Source organism: Rattus norvegicus, chromosome 2, assembly GCF_036323735.1.
Source record: "Rattus norvegicus strain BN/NHsdMcwi chromosome 2, GRCr8, whole genome shotgun sequence".
NCBI classification, from domain to species: Eukaryota; Metazoa; Chordata; class Mammalia; order Rodentia; family Muridae; genus Rattus; species Rattus norvegicus.
The window spans coordinates 220724048-220743616 of NC_086020.1; the positions used below are offsets into that span (position 1 = coordinate 220724048).

Genomic DNA, 19569 nt, shown 5'->3' on the forward strand with positions numbered 1-19569 from the left:
TGCTTGCTTGGCAAGTGCTCTCCCAAGTGTTGAGCCATTTCCAATTCCAGACTTCAACTGTTTAACCCATACTTTCGAGAAACCCTTTTGATACCTATTTCTACATGCAAATATAGTATTACATAACTGTTTACACTCCTATTTCCATGAAACATCTTATATTTTATATTTACCCCAATCTCCTCTGAAATCAATAAGGAAGCTTATTGATATGACTGTCAGGGTTTAGATTTGCAGAGTTATTGGAGTTCAGCCCCCAGCAGGTGGTGCTCTTGTGGGAAGTTAGGAGGTGGGTCTATACTGGCTGGTTTTGTGTGTCCACTTGATACAAGCTGTAATTATCATAGAGAAAGGAGCCTCCATTGAGGAAATGCCTCCATGAGACCCAGCTGTAAGGCATTTTCTCAACTAGTGATCAAGGGGGGAGGGACCAGCCCATTGTGGGTGGTGCCATCCCTGGGCTGGTGGTCTTGGGTTCTATAAGAGAGCAAGCTAAGCAAGCCAGGGGGAGCAATCCAGTAAGTATCATCCCTCCATGGCCTCTGCATCAGCTCCTGCTTCCTGACCTGCTTGAGTTCCAGTCCTGACTTCCTTTGGTGATGAACAGCAGTGTGGAAGTGTAAGCTGAATAAACCCTTTCCTCCCCACCTTGCTTCTTGGTCATGATGCTTGTGCAGGAATAGAAACCCTGACTAAGACAGGGTCCAAACTTACACAAGCAGTTCACTAAGGGCAGGTTCTGGAACTCCCTTTGGTAACTCAGGCTGGCCTCAAACTCACAGAGATCCACTTTCCTCCCTGCCAAGTGCTAGGATTAGAGGCATGTGCCATCACTGCTCAGTTCCCTTTCTCCTTATCCTCTGTGGCCTGAAGGAGCTTACCCACCACCCACTCACATAGCCACAAGTCCAGGGACCAAGTAGCCACAGAATGAATCACTTGGAGCCATGAGCCAAGAGAATTCTTTCTTCCTGCTGTTTAGACCAGCCATTCTGTCACAGAATTATAAAAGCAAACTCACTCAACTATCTTTAGGACGGGTTCAGTTGTATCTCTACCAATGTATATTGAGCAGGAGTATGGCAATTAGGGTCCAGCCTCATTGAGAGTTCACTCTGCCGATTAGGAGCTAGCTTGCACACTAGACACAAGGATGATGCTCCCAATTCACCTATGCAGTGACAACTGTAAAGTTTGTGCCACACGAGTGGGTGAAGGGTATATATAGTAATTATCCACAAGGGGTTTTTTAGTTTTGTTTTTTGAGACAGGGTATTATGTAACCTTGAACTCTGGTCCTTTTGTTTCTATCTCCCTTGTACTCGGATTACAGGCCCACAGCACCACATCTGGTTTTATGCAGTGTTGGGTGCCAGACCCTCTGCTTTATAGATGCTCCGTGGATTCGTTGCTTCCCTGTTGCTGTGATAAACACTGTGACCTTTCTTCATTCATTCATTCATTCATTCATTCATTCATTCATTGTCTATACCTCTTCCTGCCTGCATATATGCCTATAGGCCAGAAGGGGGCACCAGATCTCATTATAGATGGTTTTGAGCCACTGAATGGTTGCTGGGAACTGAACTCTGGACTTCTGGAAGAGTAGCCAGTGCTTTTAACATCCGAGCCATCTCTCCAGATCACCGTGACCTTTCTTAAGAAGAAAGAGTTCCAGAAGAATAAATAAATCCATCATGCCAGGAGGCGGGTGCAAGAAATAGGCTTAGTGACAGGGACAGGAAGCTAACAGCTTGCACCATCAAATGCAAGTGTTAAGCAGAGAGCGAACCGGACCATGACAACTTCCTTTAGGTGGGCAGCACCTCCTGTACCTCCCTGAAACAGCGCCACCAACTGGTGACCAAGTATTCAGATGTCCGAGACTTTCTCATTTAAACCCACGACACCAACTGAACCACATCCCCAGCCTGTGACAAATGGAGCCAAGTACTTCATTAAGAAAAGATCAGGGGTTGGGGATTTAGCTCAGTGGCAGAGCGCTTGCCTAGGAAGCGCAAGGCCCTGGGTTCGGTCCCCAGCTCCGAAAAAAAGAAAAAAAAAAAAAAAGAAAAGATCAGCTGAGCATGGTGGCCAGCACAACTGTTAACGTGTGACGTCACCACGTGGAAGACTGGGGCAGAAGGAACGGGAGTTTGGGGTCAGCCTGAGCAAGCAAGGTCTTGCTTCAACAACAAAAAGTGGCTCAGAGTCGGGGAGAAGAAGGGGGAAAGGGAAGAAAACTTCATGTCTTTATTTATTCTTCTGTCATATGTCCTGATGTATCCTGACTGCAGTTTCCTCTTCTTCCTCTCCTCGCAGGGCCCACCCTGCACCCCATCTCCCCTCTCCCACACATTGACTCCTCCTTCTGAGAAGAAGACATTCCAGGCCTCCCAACGAAGCACAGCATATCACGTTGCAACGAGACTAGGCACACCCCTCATATTAAGGCTGGACGAGGCAACCCACTAGGAGGAAACAAATTTCAAAAGCAGGCAAAAGAGTCAGGGACAGGCCCTCTCCCACAGTTAGGAGTCCATAAGAACACCAAGATACACAACCATCCCATAGGTGCAGAGGACTTGGGTCAGACCCATACCAGTTCTCTGATCGTCAGTTCAGTTTCTGCGAGCCCCTGTGAGCCCTGGTTTGTTGATTCTGTGAGCCATTTTCTTGCGGTGTCCTTGACCACTCTACCTCCTACCACCACCCTTCTTCCCCCCTCTTCCTCAGGATTCCCTGAGCTCCACCTAATGTTTGGCCATGGTTCTCGAATTCTGCTCCCATCAGCAGCTGGATGAAGCTTCTCCAATGATGATGATGATGATGGTCCCAGCCTCCGGTCCACAAGGATAGTAGAGTATAAATAGGAATCATTTCATCAACTTTTTACTTTTACTTTTTTTAAATATTTAATTTATTTCCTTATTTGCCAGTCCTGCTTGCTTCTATCCTAGGTCTCTGGGCTGCCTGGTCTCTGGACTATCTAGCCTCCGATTCTTGGTCCTCCAGGCAGTGTCAGACGTGGGCTCCCTTCCACTGCTTGGATCTCAAGTTGGACCAGTCACTGGTTGGCCACTCTCACAAGTTTTATGTCACCTTTGTCCCAGCACACCTTACGGGCAGAACAGGTAGGTGGAGAGTTTTACGCTTAGTTGGTGTCTCAATCCCTCCACTGGAAGCCTTGTCAGGTTACAGAAGATGGCCAATTCAGGCTCCGTATCCCTAGATATACTGGTTTTCCCTAAAGTCACCTTCATCAATTCCTGGAAGTTCCAATCACACTCGTTTCTACCTTGCTCTTGAAATGCCCTCCAAACTCCAGTTGACTCTCTCGGTTCTCTCTCTCCCTCTCTCTCCTCTCCTCTTCTCTCCTCTCCTCCTCTCTCTCTCTCTCTCTCTCTCTCTCTCTCTCTCTCTCTCTCTCTCTCTCTCTCTCTCCCCATCCTCCAAGTAGTTTCTCCTGTTCCCATTCCCACCTGCCTCCAGTTCATCCACAAAATCTATTCTAGTTCCCACTCCCAGGGAGATCCATGTATCCCCTGCTTGAGCCCTCCTTGTTACTTAACGTCTCTGCGTCTGTGGCTGTCCAATGATCACCCTTTGCTTTACAGCTCATATCCACTCATAAGTGAGTACATTCTATGCTTGGCTTTATGGGTCTGAATCGCCTCACTCAGGATGATTTTTTTTCTAGTCCTGCCCATTTGCCTGTACATCTCATGATGTTATTCTCTTTTTAACAGCTGAGTAATACTCCACAACACCCTTCACGATAGCCACACATAATCTAAAACATCTTGGGGGTAACTCTAACCAAGAAAATCCAAGACCTGAATGACAAGAACTTCAAGTCTTTGAAGAAAGAAATTGAGGAAGATATCAGAAGATGGAAAGATTTCCCATGCTTATGGATCAGTGGGATTAATATAGTAAAAATGGTCATTTTATACCAAAAGCAATTCGTCAATTCAATGCGATCCCCATTAAAATTTCAACACAATTCTTTACAGTTCTTGAAAAACAATTCTCGGGATTGGGAATTTAGCTCAGTGGTAGAGCACTTGCCTAGCAAGTGCAAGGCCCTGGGTTCGATCCTCAGCTCCGAAAAACAAAAACAAAAACAAAAACAAAAACAAAAACAAAAACAAAAAAAAAAGAAAAGAAAAACAATTCTCAACTTCATATGAAAAAACATACAGCTAAAACAATAGAAGAACTTCCAGAGGGGCTCACCATCCATGATTTCTGTACCACAAAGCTATAGTTACAAAAACTTAAATTGGCATAAAAACTGACAAGTTTATTAATGGAATTGAATCAAAGATTCAGACATATTCCACACACCTATGGACACATGATTTTTGATAAAGAAGCCAGGTATATACAATGGAAAAAAGAAAACCTCTTGAACAAAGGTGCCAGTCTAACTAGATGTGGGAAGTGGAAGAATCCAAACAGATCCGTATCGATTGCCCTGCACAAAACTCAAGTCCAAGTGAATCAAAGACCTCAACAGAAAACCAGATGCACTGAACCTGGTAGAAAATAGCCTTGAGCACATTGGCACAGGAGACAGCTTCCCGAACAAAGCAGAACACAGACTCGGGCACTAAGATCAACGATTGATAAATGGGACCTCATGAAACTGAAAAGCTTTTGCAAGACAAAGTACACTGTCGATAGGACAAAACAGCGACGTACAGAATAGGGAAAGATTTTCTCCACTTCCGTCACAGCTGATAGAGGGCTAATATCCCAAATATATAAAGAACCCAAGAAACTAGACAGCAACGAGCCAAATGTACAGCCAAAATGGGGTACAGATTCAAACAGAAATCTCAACAGAGGAATCTCAAATGGCTGAGAACCACTTAAAGAACTGTTTTGACATCTTAAGCCATTAGGGAGATGCAAATCAAAAGGACTCCGAGATTCTATCTCGCACCTGTCAAAATGGCTAAGATCAATAACACAAGTGACAGCTCATACTGGGGAGGATGTGGAGCAAAGGGAAAACACCCCTCCATTGCTGTTGGGAGAGCAAACCTGTACAGCCACTTTGGAAATCAATATGGCAGTTTCTCATCGGTGTCCCACTTTGGGCATCCACACAAAGGGCATCCTACCCACCCCACCACAAAGACATCTACTTATCTATGTTCACAGCAGCTTCATTCATAAAGCAAAGAAAACTTTAAATCACTCACACTTCAAGTCCAGGCAGTCCCTCCTCGTTCCTATGGGTTACAATTCGGTGGAGAGGCAGAGGTGGGGACAGCTGCTTGGAGGAAGGCCTAAGCGTGGGAGGTAGACTCATTTTGTTAACACCCACTTTGAGAAACTAGCTCACTCCACACACAGCCAACGCTAATCCCCTCCATAATGGGGCCTCACAATCTAATCCAATAGGCCTGCCTCTTACAGGCTCCCTCACCTCTCAACACCACCACCCTGGGGATTAAGTGTCCAACCCATGAACTTTTGCCACGAATTCAAGACATATCAAACAAGGGGACTGGAGAGATGTCCCAAGAAACAAATCAAGATTAGAGGCCTGACCCAAGCAGGCAGAAAACTGGACAATTCTTATCATTCTCAAGCTTCTTTTCTCACCTATTAAATGGAAATCAAAAGCCTTATCTTGGGACTGGAGAAAGGACTCAGAAGTTAGGAGCGCTCACTACGTCTGCAAAAGGTGAGGTTTTGGTTCCCGGAAACAACATGGCTGGTCACGACCATCTGTAATTCTTCTTCTGGGGGATCCTACACCTTCTTCTGATCTCCCTGGGTACCAGGCACATGCCTGGTGCACGTGCAGACATGTGATACAATGTACGCCGTGCACACAAAATTGTCAAAGGAATAAAATAAAACGTCTTTTAAAAAGTCTTCCCTCGGGCTGGAGAGATGGCTCAGTGGTTAAGAGCACCCGACTACTCTTCCAGAGGTCCTGAGTTCAATTTCCAGCAACCACATGGTGGCTCACAACCATCTGTAAAGAGATCTGATGCCCTCTTCTGGTGTGTCTGAAGACAGCTACAGTGTACTTATATATAATAAATAAATAAATCTTTAAAAAAAATAAAATAAAAAGTTTTCCCTCATGAAGTTGTTACAAAAATGTCTAAATAATACTTAAAGTCAATGTAGAAGGTATATTAGACAGGACATATAACATTTTTATTGTTTCTCTTAAGGTTAATATGTATTTTCTTTAATGATTATCTCACTGGAGACTTTTGTTTTTGTTTTTCAAGACAGGGTTTCTCCATGTAGCCCTGGCTGTCCTGAAACTCTCTCCGTAGACCAGGCTGGCTTCTAAGTCACAGAGATTCTCCTGCTTCTGCTTCTGCTTCCTGAGTGCTGGGATTAAGGGTGTGTGGCCCCACTGTCAGGTTTAAGATGCTGTTTTAACATTTTTCTTTTTATTCATTTGTTGGGATGATAAAAAAAATGTCTTCTCAATTTATAGATATTTTTTATTTATTTAAGACATCTAGTTCTCTGCCACATGACTTAAAAATATCTTATTCTCTAGCAAAAATTTTGTGGCCTCTAATAAGCCTATTTGTTGACTATCACAGTCCCAGAGTTAAATTAAATGTAGAAGCTACTCTAGGGCAACAGAGACCAGCCCTACACAGAGTTAAAAAAGAAAACCTCTTAGTTGGGCATGTTGACATATGCCCTAATCCTAGTTCTGGGCCAGCCTGGTCTACAGAGTGGGTTCCAGGACAGCCAGGACTATATACACAAAGAAACTCTGTTTGGAAAACAAATAAACAAACCAAAAAAGGAAGAAGAAAATAAAGGGAAAAAATTCCCCCTCCCCAAAAAGATAGCCTCTTTAGAAATGTCCGGTTGGCCAATGGTCCCCTGAACAATATGAATAGGAAAGAAACACAGGTAGACTATGTTCAGTTGTCTAAAGTAAGGGGAGTTGCCTCTTTGGGGATCACCAGGCATGTTCTCTGGATGGGGAAAGGGAGGAGGAATCATGTGTACAGGAGTGTCCAAACTCAACTTCTGACTTTATAACTAAAGAGCTGAGAGTTCTTAGGAATGCTGCTATGTGTCACCATGTTGGAATGACACTGGAATCATTCATAAGCAGAAACCAGAAGGAAGGAGGGATCCTGCAAAGCTATAACCGATGGATTGGGTTGTAGTTTTACTGCAATAAGAATGTTGCCTTATTTAGAGGAAAGCCACTGCAGACATAACTGCAAAAGAATTACCCAACAAGCACAAGACTATAAAGGATAGGAGAAGGTGACACGTGGAGATGGAGAAGCTAAATCTGAAGACAAGACAGTGTCAATAAGGCAGGAATACCAGATGGCTGGCAGCCACCAAATGTTAGGAGTCAGGAATGGGATGGTTCCCTAACACAGGCTCCAGAGGGAAACCACCCCACTGACCCTTGATCTCAGACTTGGAGGTTCTCGACTTTTTATCCCATTCATCTGCCATGTTTGTGGTTTGAAAGCGGTAGGAAGCAGAATGGAGTCACTTGTGTCACCGTCTAGCAAAAATAAGCAGAAGGAGGCAGGTTGCGAAGGAAGGAAACCTCCACACATGCGTCTGTGCACAAGAACTGCCACTATGTGTGCAGCCTTCTACAAAGCCCACGGCAACTTGACACAGAAAACATGAACGTGAGGACATCTGCCCAGTAAGGGCTTATTCAACCATAGACTCATGTCACCTACTTACTGAGTCCTGTAACCAAAGAGGATTGTTTCAAACCATATGGAACTCTCCTCACCACCTTGGAAACCCTTAACTTTCTGAATATACCCGTAGTTTCCCTACAACACCCCGACTCTTCAACCCACATTAAACACGTATCTTTGGCAAATTTCTCTTGTTTAGCTTAGCCATAGCCAGGCATCCTTAGATAATGTCTCAATCAGAGGTCATATTATATGCAAGCAAACCCATAATGTCCGACATAGGCCAAATGAGTCAAGAGTGGCGACAGCTGAATCCAGAAGAGCTGTGCCAACAAAAACTTCACGAGTTTAGGAACCAAAAGAAGGAGGTCTTTGTGACCAGGGAAGGCTTTGGGTAAAGTGTACCTCGGAGGAACCCACAAAATGGACTGAATCTACAGGCAGAAATGGGAGGCAGAGTCAAGAGGGAAGGAGATTCCAAGCAGAGGATGCCAGGGAAGCAAAGTCAGAGGGAGGAAAAGCGTGGGTTGCTCTGAGATGCCAAGTCGCCCAGCTTGGTTCCTTGTTAGAAGTTCCCAGGTGCAACATATGCACATTAAAATGTACTCCTGTGCTAGATAAAGTCTGAGCTAGCAGCAACACCATCCCTCTGAGTTCCGTTTCATCTTTCTTTCTTTCTTTCTTTTTTTTTTTTTTTGGTTCTTTTTTTCGGAGCTGGGGACCGAACCCAGGGCCTTGTGCTTCCTAGGCAAGCGCTCTACTACTGAGTTAAATCCCCAACCTCCCGTTTCGTCTTTCTTAAGATATAGATATGGAAATTAAAGAATTCATTTATGTTCCCTAAGGTCAAAAAGCTAGGTATGTAATAGAGATGAGACTAAATTCTGAATCTTTTGTGGAACAGCCTCTGTGTGTGTGTGTGTGTGTGTGTGTGTGTGTGTGTGTGTGTGTGTGTGTACAGAGAATTTCAGAGAATTTCGATGGGCTGGTGAGGTTGCATAGCCGGCAAAAGCAATCAGTGCTCAAGCCCAATTCCTGGGACCAAAGTAAGGGTGAAAGGAAAGAACTGACTCCTCAAAGTTGCCCTCAGACCTACACACACACACACACACACACACACACACACACACACACACACACACACACACACACACCATGAACCACTCACAAAATAATAACAGCTTAATATTTTCAAGAAAATAAATAGGTTCAATTTTCTTTTTTAAAGATGTATTTGTTTATTTAATGTACACAAGGGCTCCATCTGCATATACACCTAGACGCCAGAAGAGGGCATCAGATCACACTATAGATGGTTGTGAGCCACCATGAATCTGGTTGTTGGGGATTGAACTCAGGACCTCTGGAAAAACAAACTGTGCTCTTAACCACTAAGCCATCTCTCCAGCCCCAGGTTCAGTTTTTAAAACTTTAATGCCAACTATAATCTGCCAGTTATGTTGGACACCAGCTACGCATATTCAATATTAACCAGTCATCTAGTTATGTGTTAGGAACGAACACACAAGAAAGCTTTTCATAATGATTCTTACTCGCACTCTGGGCTTTCTCCCAGCATCCTTTTCCATGTTTCCCACCCACTGGGGACCAAGCACTCCAATGGCCAAACCTACAGGGGGCAGTCTTATTCAAAACACTATATATTACAAAAACCTTGCTGGCCTTGGAATGTTAAATAAGTCTGGAAAACACCAGACTGTGGTGGCGCACTCCTTTAATCCCAGCACTTTGGGAAGCAGAGGTGGGCGGATCTCTATGAGTTCAAGACCAGCCTGGTCTACAAAGTAAGTTCCAGGACAGTTAGGGCTGTTGAATGTAGAAATCCTGCCCTGTAACAAACAAAAACAAACAAGCACGACCATTTTAAATGTTTTATTCCTAAAATTATGTTACATATAAAAGCTTTTGGTGTTTCTTTTTTAGGTAGATAAGTGTCTCATTATTTTCTCTACTGCCCAACTAATTTCTGTTGATTTTTTTTTAAATGAAATACAAGTACTTTGGACAATTCAAGTAGTGAAGCAAAATAAACAGTGGGAACGTTACATAAGAACTCCGATAGACAGTCTGCTTCCTGCTCTGCACCAAATATGTAAAGCCACAGCAAATCACTGTGGCTTTTGTTTGTTGCGAGTAGCACAGGTTAGCCCCCAAGCTCACTAGGTAACTGAAATTACCTGTCTGGAATTTCTGATCCTTCCGTCTCTTACTCCCCAGGGCTAAGATTGCAGGCATATATATACCATCACACTTGGCAAATCTGGGGGTTTTCTTTAGAAAAAAAAAAAAAGAATACGCACAGTAGGTCACCCTGCCCCCATCTTTCTTTCTATCCAGACGGGGTCTGTCTGTGTCATCTAGGCTGCAAGCTGTACAAGAATTTGCTTGTGTCTGTACCTCAGGCTTGCCTTGAATGTATGCTCCTCTCATCTTACTCTCTGGAAGGCTGGCATTATTACCCCGTGACTCTCACACCAGGCCTGTGTCACGTCTTCATCTTCCTTACACATGCAGCGGAAGCTAGGCCCGATGGTGTACACCTGTGACCTTAGCTACTCTGTAAACTGAGGCAGGAAGATCCCGGCTTCTTCTTTTTTTTTTTGTTTTGTTTTGTTTTGTTTTGTTTTGTTTTGTTTTGTTTTGCTTTGTTCTTTTCAAGGCACAATTTCTGTGTAGCCCTGACTGTTCTAGAACTCCCTCTGTAGACCAGGGTGGCCTTGAACTCAGAGATCTGTCTTCCAGTGCTGGGATTAAAGGTCCGTGTTACCACCGCCCGGGCAGGAGGATCACGACTTCAAGGCAAGTTTATGTATTTGAGTGAAACCATCCTCAAAATGAATATTAAAACCACACAAGATCCTTCCTCATCTGAACATGCTTTCAGTGCCTCTGCCCACCCCCCACCGCTGCATCGTAGTTAGATGAGATCTCAATATCTTAGTTCATTTAGGTCCCAAGGTTAGGACCTCTCCATTCTCCAGTCATATCACCCACGGGTGGGTGGCTCTGTTAGGGCACTGGTTGATATGACACTCCTGGTCCTATAATATATTCTTTATCAATAACCTGACAGCATTTCATCCTCAATCCTGCAAATTCAAAGTAATCAATTGCTTTCATTTTTGGAGACCAGGTACCGTTTATATCTTATTCTGACTAGAAACTGCTATGTGAGCCAAGGGGTGGTGATGCAGGCCTTTAATCCCAGCCCTCAGGAGGCAGAGGCAGGTGGGTCGCTGTGAGTTTCAGGCCGGCTTGGTGTACAGAGTGAGCTCCAGGAAAGCCAGGGTTACTGGGTGAAACCAGTATCTCGAAAAACAAACAAAAACAAAAGCTATGTGCGAACCCTCTACCCCCTTTATCAGTATCACAGGGCTTTTGCATTTGGTCCCCGTAAAACTGTAGCAGGTGGGTGGCTCTATGTTAGGGCACCTATCTGTGTCGATAGGGCATTCCTGGTTCTGTGCAGTATGCTGTTTAATTTTAATCTTTGTGTTTCACTCTAGAAACTCTCAACAGTAGGCAGCAGCTGGAAGCTTACATCATCGAAGTTGGGCAAAGAGCAAAGAGAAGTTGAAGTGGTACAGAGTCTTTAAACTTTCAAAGCAGACCTCCAGGAACACACTGCCCCAACAAGGCCAGGATCCTAAGACTCCCCGAAACAACACCACCAACTGGGGACCAAGCACTCCAAAGGCCAAACCTACAGGGGCATTCGAATCACTATATATTACATAAACCTTGCTGGCCTGAAGCTCTCTCTGCTTGTAGACCAGGCAGGCCTCAGGCTAGTGGTGATCTGGCCTCTGCCTTCCTAGGGCTGGGATTACATTGGCCGAGCCTGGCTTTAGTTCCTTTTCCCACTCTTCTGGTGTCTCCCTCACTCAATCATCCAATCACTTTACCAACAAGCAAGATGGCTCAGGCCCTGGCATTAGGCTGAAGTCTTTCTTTCATCAGCCACCTCCACCTTTCAGACTGATTTTGCCAAGTGTTCAGTCTTGGGCCTTCTTCAAAGTCATTCAGGGTGACCTGACACATGGCCCTGTAAGAGCAATCCCTACCCAAAGAGATAAGGGAATCTTTACATGGAATCTTTGAGGTTTGTCAGGGGACACTAATGCCCTAATCATCAACCAGACCTCTGCCTGATGTAATACTCTACAGGATTTCTTTTAATGCTGATTTATTTATTTACTCTGTATGTCTGTGTCCTCTCTCTCTCTCTCTCTCTCTCTCTCTCTCTCTCTCTCTGTGTGTGTGTGTGTGTGTGTGTGTGTGTGTAGGCAGGGTTGCTTCCTTGTGCAGGGGAGCAGGTGCATGTGGCCGAGGCCAGAGCTACAATGGAGTGTGCCATTCTCAAGACGACTCCCTCTTCATTTTAGAGACAAGGTCTACTGATCTCAAAGCTCCTATTTTACATTTGCCTGGCTGACCAGCAAGCATCAGGAACTTCCTGTCTCAGCCTCAAGGATAGCCTTACAGGCAGAAGCTACCCTTAGCTAGCCTTTTGTAGGTTCTAGGAATCTGAACTTGAGTCCTCATGCTGAGCCATTTTTCCCAAAGTGATGGCAACACCCCTTTAATTCCAGCACCAGGGGGGCAGAGGCAGGCAGATCTAGGAGTTGGAGGCGACATTGGTCTACAGAGCAATTTCCAGGATAGCCAGGGATACTCAGAGAACCCTGTCTCAAAAAGACAAAAATCCAATGACATAAAAACTCCAGGCGTCATTCTGTATCCCTGGCTGACCCGGATCTTGTTACTAGACCAGGCTAGTCTCAAACTCACAAAGATCCACATGCTTTTGACTCCAGATTGTATTAGGATTAGGGGTATTCTCTCCCCTGTCCCCCGCTTTAGACTGGGGGGTGGGGCAAGGATGTCACTGTGAAGTTCAGTCTCACCTTGAATTTCTGGCAATTTTACTAGCACCAATCTTCCTGCCTCAGCCTCCAATGTCTTGCTGGGATTAATCTAACTCTGAATGAAGTGCTTACTCTTCATTTTAGTTGGTATGTGGGGAAATGTACACCATAGAGGATAATTTCTTTCTGGTTCTAATGTACATATTTTTAAACTAAGTAGGTTATTAGCTGGGCTGTGGTGGCTCAGGCCTTTATCCCAGAACTTGTGAGTGAGGAAGAGGCAGGCGGATCTCTGAGTCTGAAACCAGCCTGGTCTACAGAACCAGTTCCAGGACAACCAGGGCTACACAGAAAAACCAAAAACATTTAAAAAAAAAAAAAAAAAAGGGTTGGGGACTTAGCTCAGTGGTAGAGCGCTTACCTAGGAAGCGCAAGGCCCTGGGTTCCGACCCCAGCTCCGAAAAAAAGAACCAAAAAAAAAAAAAAAACAAGATAAAAAAAATCCATCTTGAAAAATCACAAACTTTAAAAATATAAACTAGTAGGTTGCCATATTGCTCTCACTTCGTTCTTCCTTTAGGAAATGAAAATACCATTCCCGGGAAAATAAGAGGAGTGTTTGGGAAAGGTAAGGTTAAAACGATATTGCTGTGAGCTGGTGTTCAGCGGGATCAGCATTACGTTCACCCCTCTCCTACATTAATTTGTTCTTCCTAATTTCACAAGAATAAGGCAGAACTAAAGTAACTCATACAGGTTTTGGTATTAGACCAGTAGGTCTAATTCTGTATGCTAAATTCCTTTCCTCCATTGTTCAATAATATCCCCTCCAGGTAGCCAAACCCTCCATCTAACTCTTTCTTGCCCTTCCACGTCTGCCTTCCAGTCACCCTTGACTTCCCAAGTCATCTTCCTCAGGATCCTATCTGCACACGACCTTAAGGTTCCGCGGGCCACCTGGCCCTGTGGTCAAGGTAAATCCACGCCTAAGCTGCCCGGTAGAGGTGGTCTCAGAAAGTGCTGCGGGGTCGAGGGGGTGAGGAGAGAGCTCGTACGACGTGACCCTCTCATTCATTTGCCTGGAGTTCTCATGCCAGAGGCCTGGCAGGTTCTACTATTTCCCAATCGTTTACTCGCCAAGATTTCGGGTCCACGGGCCTCCCGGCTGCGCCTCGCACGCTGAAACTTCATTCAAAGGCCAGGCAGGGAGGCCCACGAGGTGGTAAATGGGCTGATGGATGACCTCAAGGCCACTTCCTCCCTCTTGGCGCCCTTCCCCCAGTCCACTGACCACCTTCTTGTAAACAAAACTGTCCCCCAGGGCGAGGGGAGGTCTTGCTCTTCTGCGCCCTCTCGCGCAAAGGGTTAATTTTCCGGATCGCACGAGGGGGAGGAGATTTCCCTGTAGACGAGTAAAAAGCGTGATGGACAAACGTGCGGGCACTAAGACCGCAAGGCATTCATTTCCTCCTACGGTGGATGCGGACGCTGGGAGGAGAGCCCCTGAGCTAGGAGCTGGGAGCCGAGGCGCAGGCAATGCTCAACCCTGGATGTAGCTGAGGCTGGGAGAGAGATCGGCCAGGAGACTGACGGCGGGGCAATACCTAGGGGGGTGGGTGGGGGAAGCAGACAGGAGAGCACTCAAAATAAAAGGCTCTTTACAGATTTTTTTATTTTGTATAGAGAACACGTAGCGACTCCGAAGATCAGCCCCAATGAACATGTCAGTGTTGACTTTACAAGAATATGAATTCGAGAAGCAGTTCAACGAGAATGAAGCCATCCAATGGATGCAGGAAAACTGGTAGGTGATGCTTTCGCGTGATACTGTCCCCGGGAGTGCATTAATGTCGGTATTCCCAGTCTGAGCGTGAGCGGAGCGATGGATTGCCGGCGGTAGCCAGCAGATCGCGGAGTTCTAGGGTCTCATGTCTGCAGGAGACTCTGAGGCTGCATGAAGCGTGTGTTTTGGGGGTGCCCTGTGTGAGCTGCGGCCACGCGGGCATCTTTGTGTAGATTATATAACGTAGAACGTATAATATGTGTACTTGGAATGATTTACGGAGGACGGAGGCATGTTACAATCCAGCTACCCCACCTGTGCTGTCTGTCTCCCTGCTTTCGCTTAGATTTGGGGGTTCTGCTTGGCCTCCCGCAACTGGAGCGTGCAAGGCTGTGGAGGGAGGACCGGGTCTTCTCTCCCTTTAACCCTCTTCAGCCCGCCTCTCTCTGGTCCTTTCCCTCTCCCCATCCCTCGTGTCCTTCCTTTCTCCTTGTAGTTCTTCCACTTTACTGCCCTCCCTTGACTGCCGCCTCCAGCCATAGATGCCCAAGGGTCCTGGACCCCTTCCCCACTCAGATTACTTTCCGGTTTCATAAAGACATCGGGGAGGAGGGGACAATGAAAACTGCAATAAAAATGAATGAACCGGAGCAAGTGGAGCCACGCCATTATTAAGTTTCTGTGTAAAGGAAACGCCTTTTGGACACGCTTGTCTGTGCGGAGCGCCAGTTTAGGTACTAGGAGGCTCTTGCCCGGCAGTCTTGGAGGTCTTTCCCCAGAACTTCGAATGCTGGAAAACATCTTGTTTACTGAGTTCCTCCTGTCAGTCTTGAAAAAAAATCCCTGTGTGGGAGGCGATCCAGTGTCACCTTGCAATATTTAAGAAGGGAGCTCCCTCCTTCCCGTAGACTGAGCAGTGTTGGAGACCTTTCCCTCTGGTTTAGTGCGAGCCCCACGACCTCCCCACCCCCACCCCACCACCCCCTCTGCGCAGCGGCCGGCCCTCGGGGGGCTTCCGGACTCGGGGAGGTTCCGCTGCCGCGTGCGAGGGCGCTCGCGACCTGCCTTCCCTCCCTCCATTCATCAATGGGAAACCGGAGACGCCGGCGCTCCCGGGCTGGGGCGGGTGGTGGCAGCCGCCCGGGGAGTTGCGGGAGGCGGAGGCCGGGAGTTCGCCTTCCCCAGCCGGGTCCGGAGCTGGCGGCTCCCGCCCCTTCCCGCCCGCCGGGCGCGCGCCCACCCTTGGCCTTCAGCTTGCGAGTTGGGCCCCTGGGCGGTTTACGGCGGCGACCGGGCGGAGCCAAGACTCCGGGGCGCGCGAGTTTGGGCTGTAGCATGGCGGCTGCCTGCCTGAAGCCCCGAACCCCAGAGCCACCTTGGTGCGGTCGCCCGCGTCCTCCAGGAAGCCGAGGCCGAGGGCGCAGGCCCGGGTCCGGGGCGGGATTGCACCCGCGGGGAGTCTGGATCGCCCTGTAAGGGGGCGGCCATTGGGACGCCGGAGCGCTGCAGGAAGCCCAGCCCCCTCGGGCTGGCGTTCAGGGGGCTTGGAGGTGCACTTCCGCTAGGGGTTTGGAGGGCGGTGACCTGAGCTCAGCTTGCCAGCCTAGGGCTCCGGTCTTCTCTGAGACTGTTTGTCACCGTCCCTTGCAGGGCTCTAGCCTGCCTTTCTCTGCCTTCCTCTAGTAGCCCGCTGCTCGCGTTTCCTAACATGCTGTCTCTAGCTTGCTGCCTCCCGGTTGGGCCTGCCATTCCGGAGTAGGCTTTCCCAGCCTCTGCAGGCGCATGGCACTCACTGCCCGCCCTCGCTGCTGCACCACCCTGGTGCATACTGTCTCTGTTTGTTGCCCCCCACCCCCACCCCGTTTTTTTCCTTAAGGCTACTTTCTGTGCCTGCCCCAGGACCATTTCCCGCCTCTTTCTCCAGACACTCAATTAAGTGACAGTCGCCGTCAGAACTAGGCAGGTCCATGGTCCTCATTGGGACTGGAAATATCCCAAATACACTAATTTCTTTTCTCTTGTTACTATTTGACCACTGCTTATTAGCTCTTGAACAGTACTTTTGTTCTTCCTGACAAAGCATTTTCGTTATTTTATTTTACTTATTATTTTTATTTCTTATTTTAAAGGTGGATATTTACACGTGTGTGTGTCTCTTAGCGCATCACAGGCTGATGAGGGCAAGGTTCTGGTCTTTTTTCCCCGTCTTGAGTTTGCAAAGCATTTTGTAACGTGCTTTATACGTGGCAGATGCTTGCAAAGTCCAGCGATTAAAACGTTCGTTTTGCCGCCAGCACTACCTGTTCATATCCCTGCCTGAGGTTCAGCATGCTTGGCTAGAGTTTTGAATGCTATTCTAGTCACGCTGTAGAATGTATGTCCTTTCGGTCTTTTGATCCTTGGCGTTATATTTTTGGATTGCTTATTACAGTGGAAAGGCCTGTCCCTTCCTTGCTGATCCTAGCCACGTTCCCTTTCTACTTCATTATCTAGTCCCCTCACAGCCTGATTTTAGAACTTTCCTACCCGCTCTCCCAAACCCCAGCAACCAAGATGTCTTGGTCAAAATGAAGGTTCTCTTCTCATGTCATTAGGCGGGAATGCCATCATAAAAGCTTGTATATACCCTCTTGAGAGGGGAGTTGAGGGGCTTGAAAACCATGAAGTCTCATCTTCACCTGATCTAGTCACTTAGAATGGTTTCAAATAGCTTCTGAAAGAGAAACATGCAGATAAGCCTGTGCGCTCCCTGTCTTTTGAGAACTTATTTGCAACTGTTCTTTAAAAATCTGGTAGACCTAATCTAAACAAAGCTGCTAATTGTAACAAATCTCTAGTGAGCTGAGTTACCACAGCATCTGACCACTGCTGAGATCTGGGAGTGGGCGAGCCAGGCATGGTGCCTTACATTACACTAGTCTGTATATAGGAACTAGCCTCATTTAGGAGCACTCAGAATAAGGAGTTGGTAAAAAACCAATCCTACAATGCTTTCTTACCTTAGTTCCTTCAGCATCCATTCATGGGATGGGGCCCCAGGTCTCGAGTAGTCTTAGGTGTAAACTCCTGCTGGCTAGGCTGAGACAAACTCCTGAAGTTTATTGTTGCTTTCTTAGTTTAACCTGATACTCACTGGCTTAGATATGAAACAGTGTAGACTTTACTTTTGTAGCAAATAGTTTCATTATAGAATAGACTGCAATTACAATTTTCCTGCAAAGTGGTAAATATGTATTCCTTTGGAGAATCCCTGTGTGATTTTCTTGAAACTGCTTCCCAGTTAAAAATATCTTGGGTAATATTATCTGGTGCAGTTTCTAACATCAGGTAGAGAAAACTGCCTGCCTTTTAGCCCCAAATAACATTTTGGAGTTCCAGTTTCAGACTGGAAACCCCTTGAGATTTAATAGTATCCATATAGACGTTTTGTTCTTTTATGACCTGGCTGGCCAGTACTTGTGCTCGCTCACAAGGTACTCAATCGGTAAATGCTGCAAGCGAGGGAGCAAAGTCAGAAAGGCTGGAGAGAAGACATAAACTTCGTTGAGAAGGAAAGCAGGCTGTGCCTTCTCCTCTCCTGCAGCCTGCCAGGTTTGTGCTAAGACAGTGGATGCTAGTTGCTCCGGTTGTAATTGCCTGGCCAATGATGATTATCTTCTGATGTCGGCTGACACGCTGTTCACCAATAGGAAAGCAGGAGGCCTGTGCTGACTGCTGTAACATTATGTATGTGGGGTGACATCATCAAAGGGCTTGCCTAGACTCTCACGAGCCCCTCCCCCCTCTCCTGGCATCCTCCACACATCCAGCTTTGAGTGCTTTGTATATTTTTTCTGACTTTCTCCTCTCCTCCCGCGGTGATTTCTAGAAGGCTTCTTATTGTTTTTCACGTTTTGTTCTGTATTCTAGGGTTATGAGACAAATTTCAGAATGAAATACTACCCAACAGAGGAAACACTTTTAACTCACAAATTTATTTTTACTGAAGGGGAAAAGGGGACTTTAAAGGGAGCTACATTGTGTCTCGACATCCTTATGTATGAAGTTGAAAAAGTAATATGGCGTAGCATGTCAGCATTCTAGAGCATTATAAACCTGTGTCAGCAGTTCACATTTTTTTTTCTCGAATGGATAGATTTAGGCTGTTTATCCTGTAGGGAGAGCAGCTCTGAATTGCTGCAAAATTTTTCCATGTAACTTGGCTGCATACATCTGAGGGAAATGCTGGGAAACTGTGGCATCCATGGTGTGTACAGAATAGGCTAGAATTTTACCGGGTGATTATTAACATTACCTGAATTTGGATCGGTTATCAAGACAATATATTTAATTCTATATGTAATTGTTAATTATTTTGAAGAATCACACCTCATGCTAGCAAAATGACTGGTAGGGAGGTCTAAGGGACTGACAGCCTTTCCAGTGAACTTCAGGGTACAAGTTCATATACGTTAAGAGATAGAAGCTCTGTATCGTAGAGAAGGAATCAAGCCTATTGTAATCTAGGAAGTAATAAAAAGTTATGTGGGAACTTGGACCTGAACTTCCAAGTATCTCTCAAGTATTCATATGTCTTTCCTTGTTCAGGGTCCCAGGGATGAGAGCCAGCTTAATGCAGATTACTTTATTAATCCGTTACCTACCTGTATGTTCGTGTTAGTCTATGGGGGCCAAGGGGGGTTGTTTGGATTTTTATTTTTGTTTTTTTGCTGTTTTTTTTTCTTTTTTCTTTTTTTTTTCCGGGGCTGGGGACCGAACCCAGGACCTTCCTAAGTAAGCTTCCTAGGTAAGCGCTCTACCACTGAGCCAAATCCCCAACCCCTTTGCTGGTTTTTTTGTTTGTTTGTTTGCATAAGGCTTTTTGTTATATCTGTAGTTTTTTTTTTCTTCTCGAAAATTGGTTGCCTTTGATTATAAAGGTGTCATGATACACATTAGAATTTACCCTACGGTCTGCATCCAACAGTCTCTTCATATGTTTCCTTGAAAGAAGACTCAACCCAAGAAATTGGAAAAGTTACAAGAGGGAAGAAGACCTTTAAACGTAGGAAGAAATAACCCACCCTCTTAGTCATTAGCTCGCAAAGTAAAATGCAGAGTGGATCGATATTACAGCAAATCAACCATCCATCCCGTTCAGCGATCTCGGTGAAGTTAGGTCCAAGCGTTTTCTGAAATTGGTTTTCCGGAATCATTTGCCTTGGTGATATCCTTC

General features: G+C 46.1%; 1 protein-coding gene across 1 annotated transcript in view; it reads left to right on the top strand.

Moving 5' to 3' along the window:
* Nucleotides 1–14047: 14047 nt before the first annotated feature.
* The window catches only part of Elovl6 (ELOVL fatty acid elongase 6), a 107434-nt gene continuing 101912 nt past the window's right edge, over nt 14048–19569 (top strand). Inside the window, exons 1-2 of the mRNA NM_134383.3 lie at nt 14048–14104; nt 14255–14375. Coding sequence (NP_599210.1) covers nt 14287–14375 — 89 coding nt within the window. The 5' untranslated portion in view covers nt 14048–14104; nt 14255–14286. The remainder of the gene's footprint in view (nt 14105–14254; nt 14376–19569) is intronic.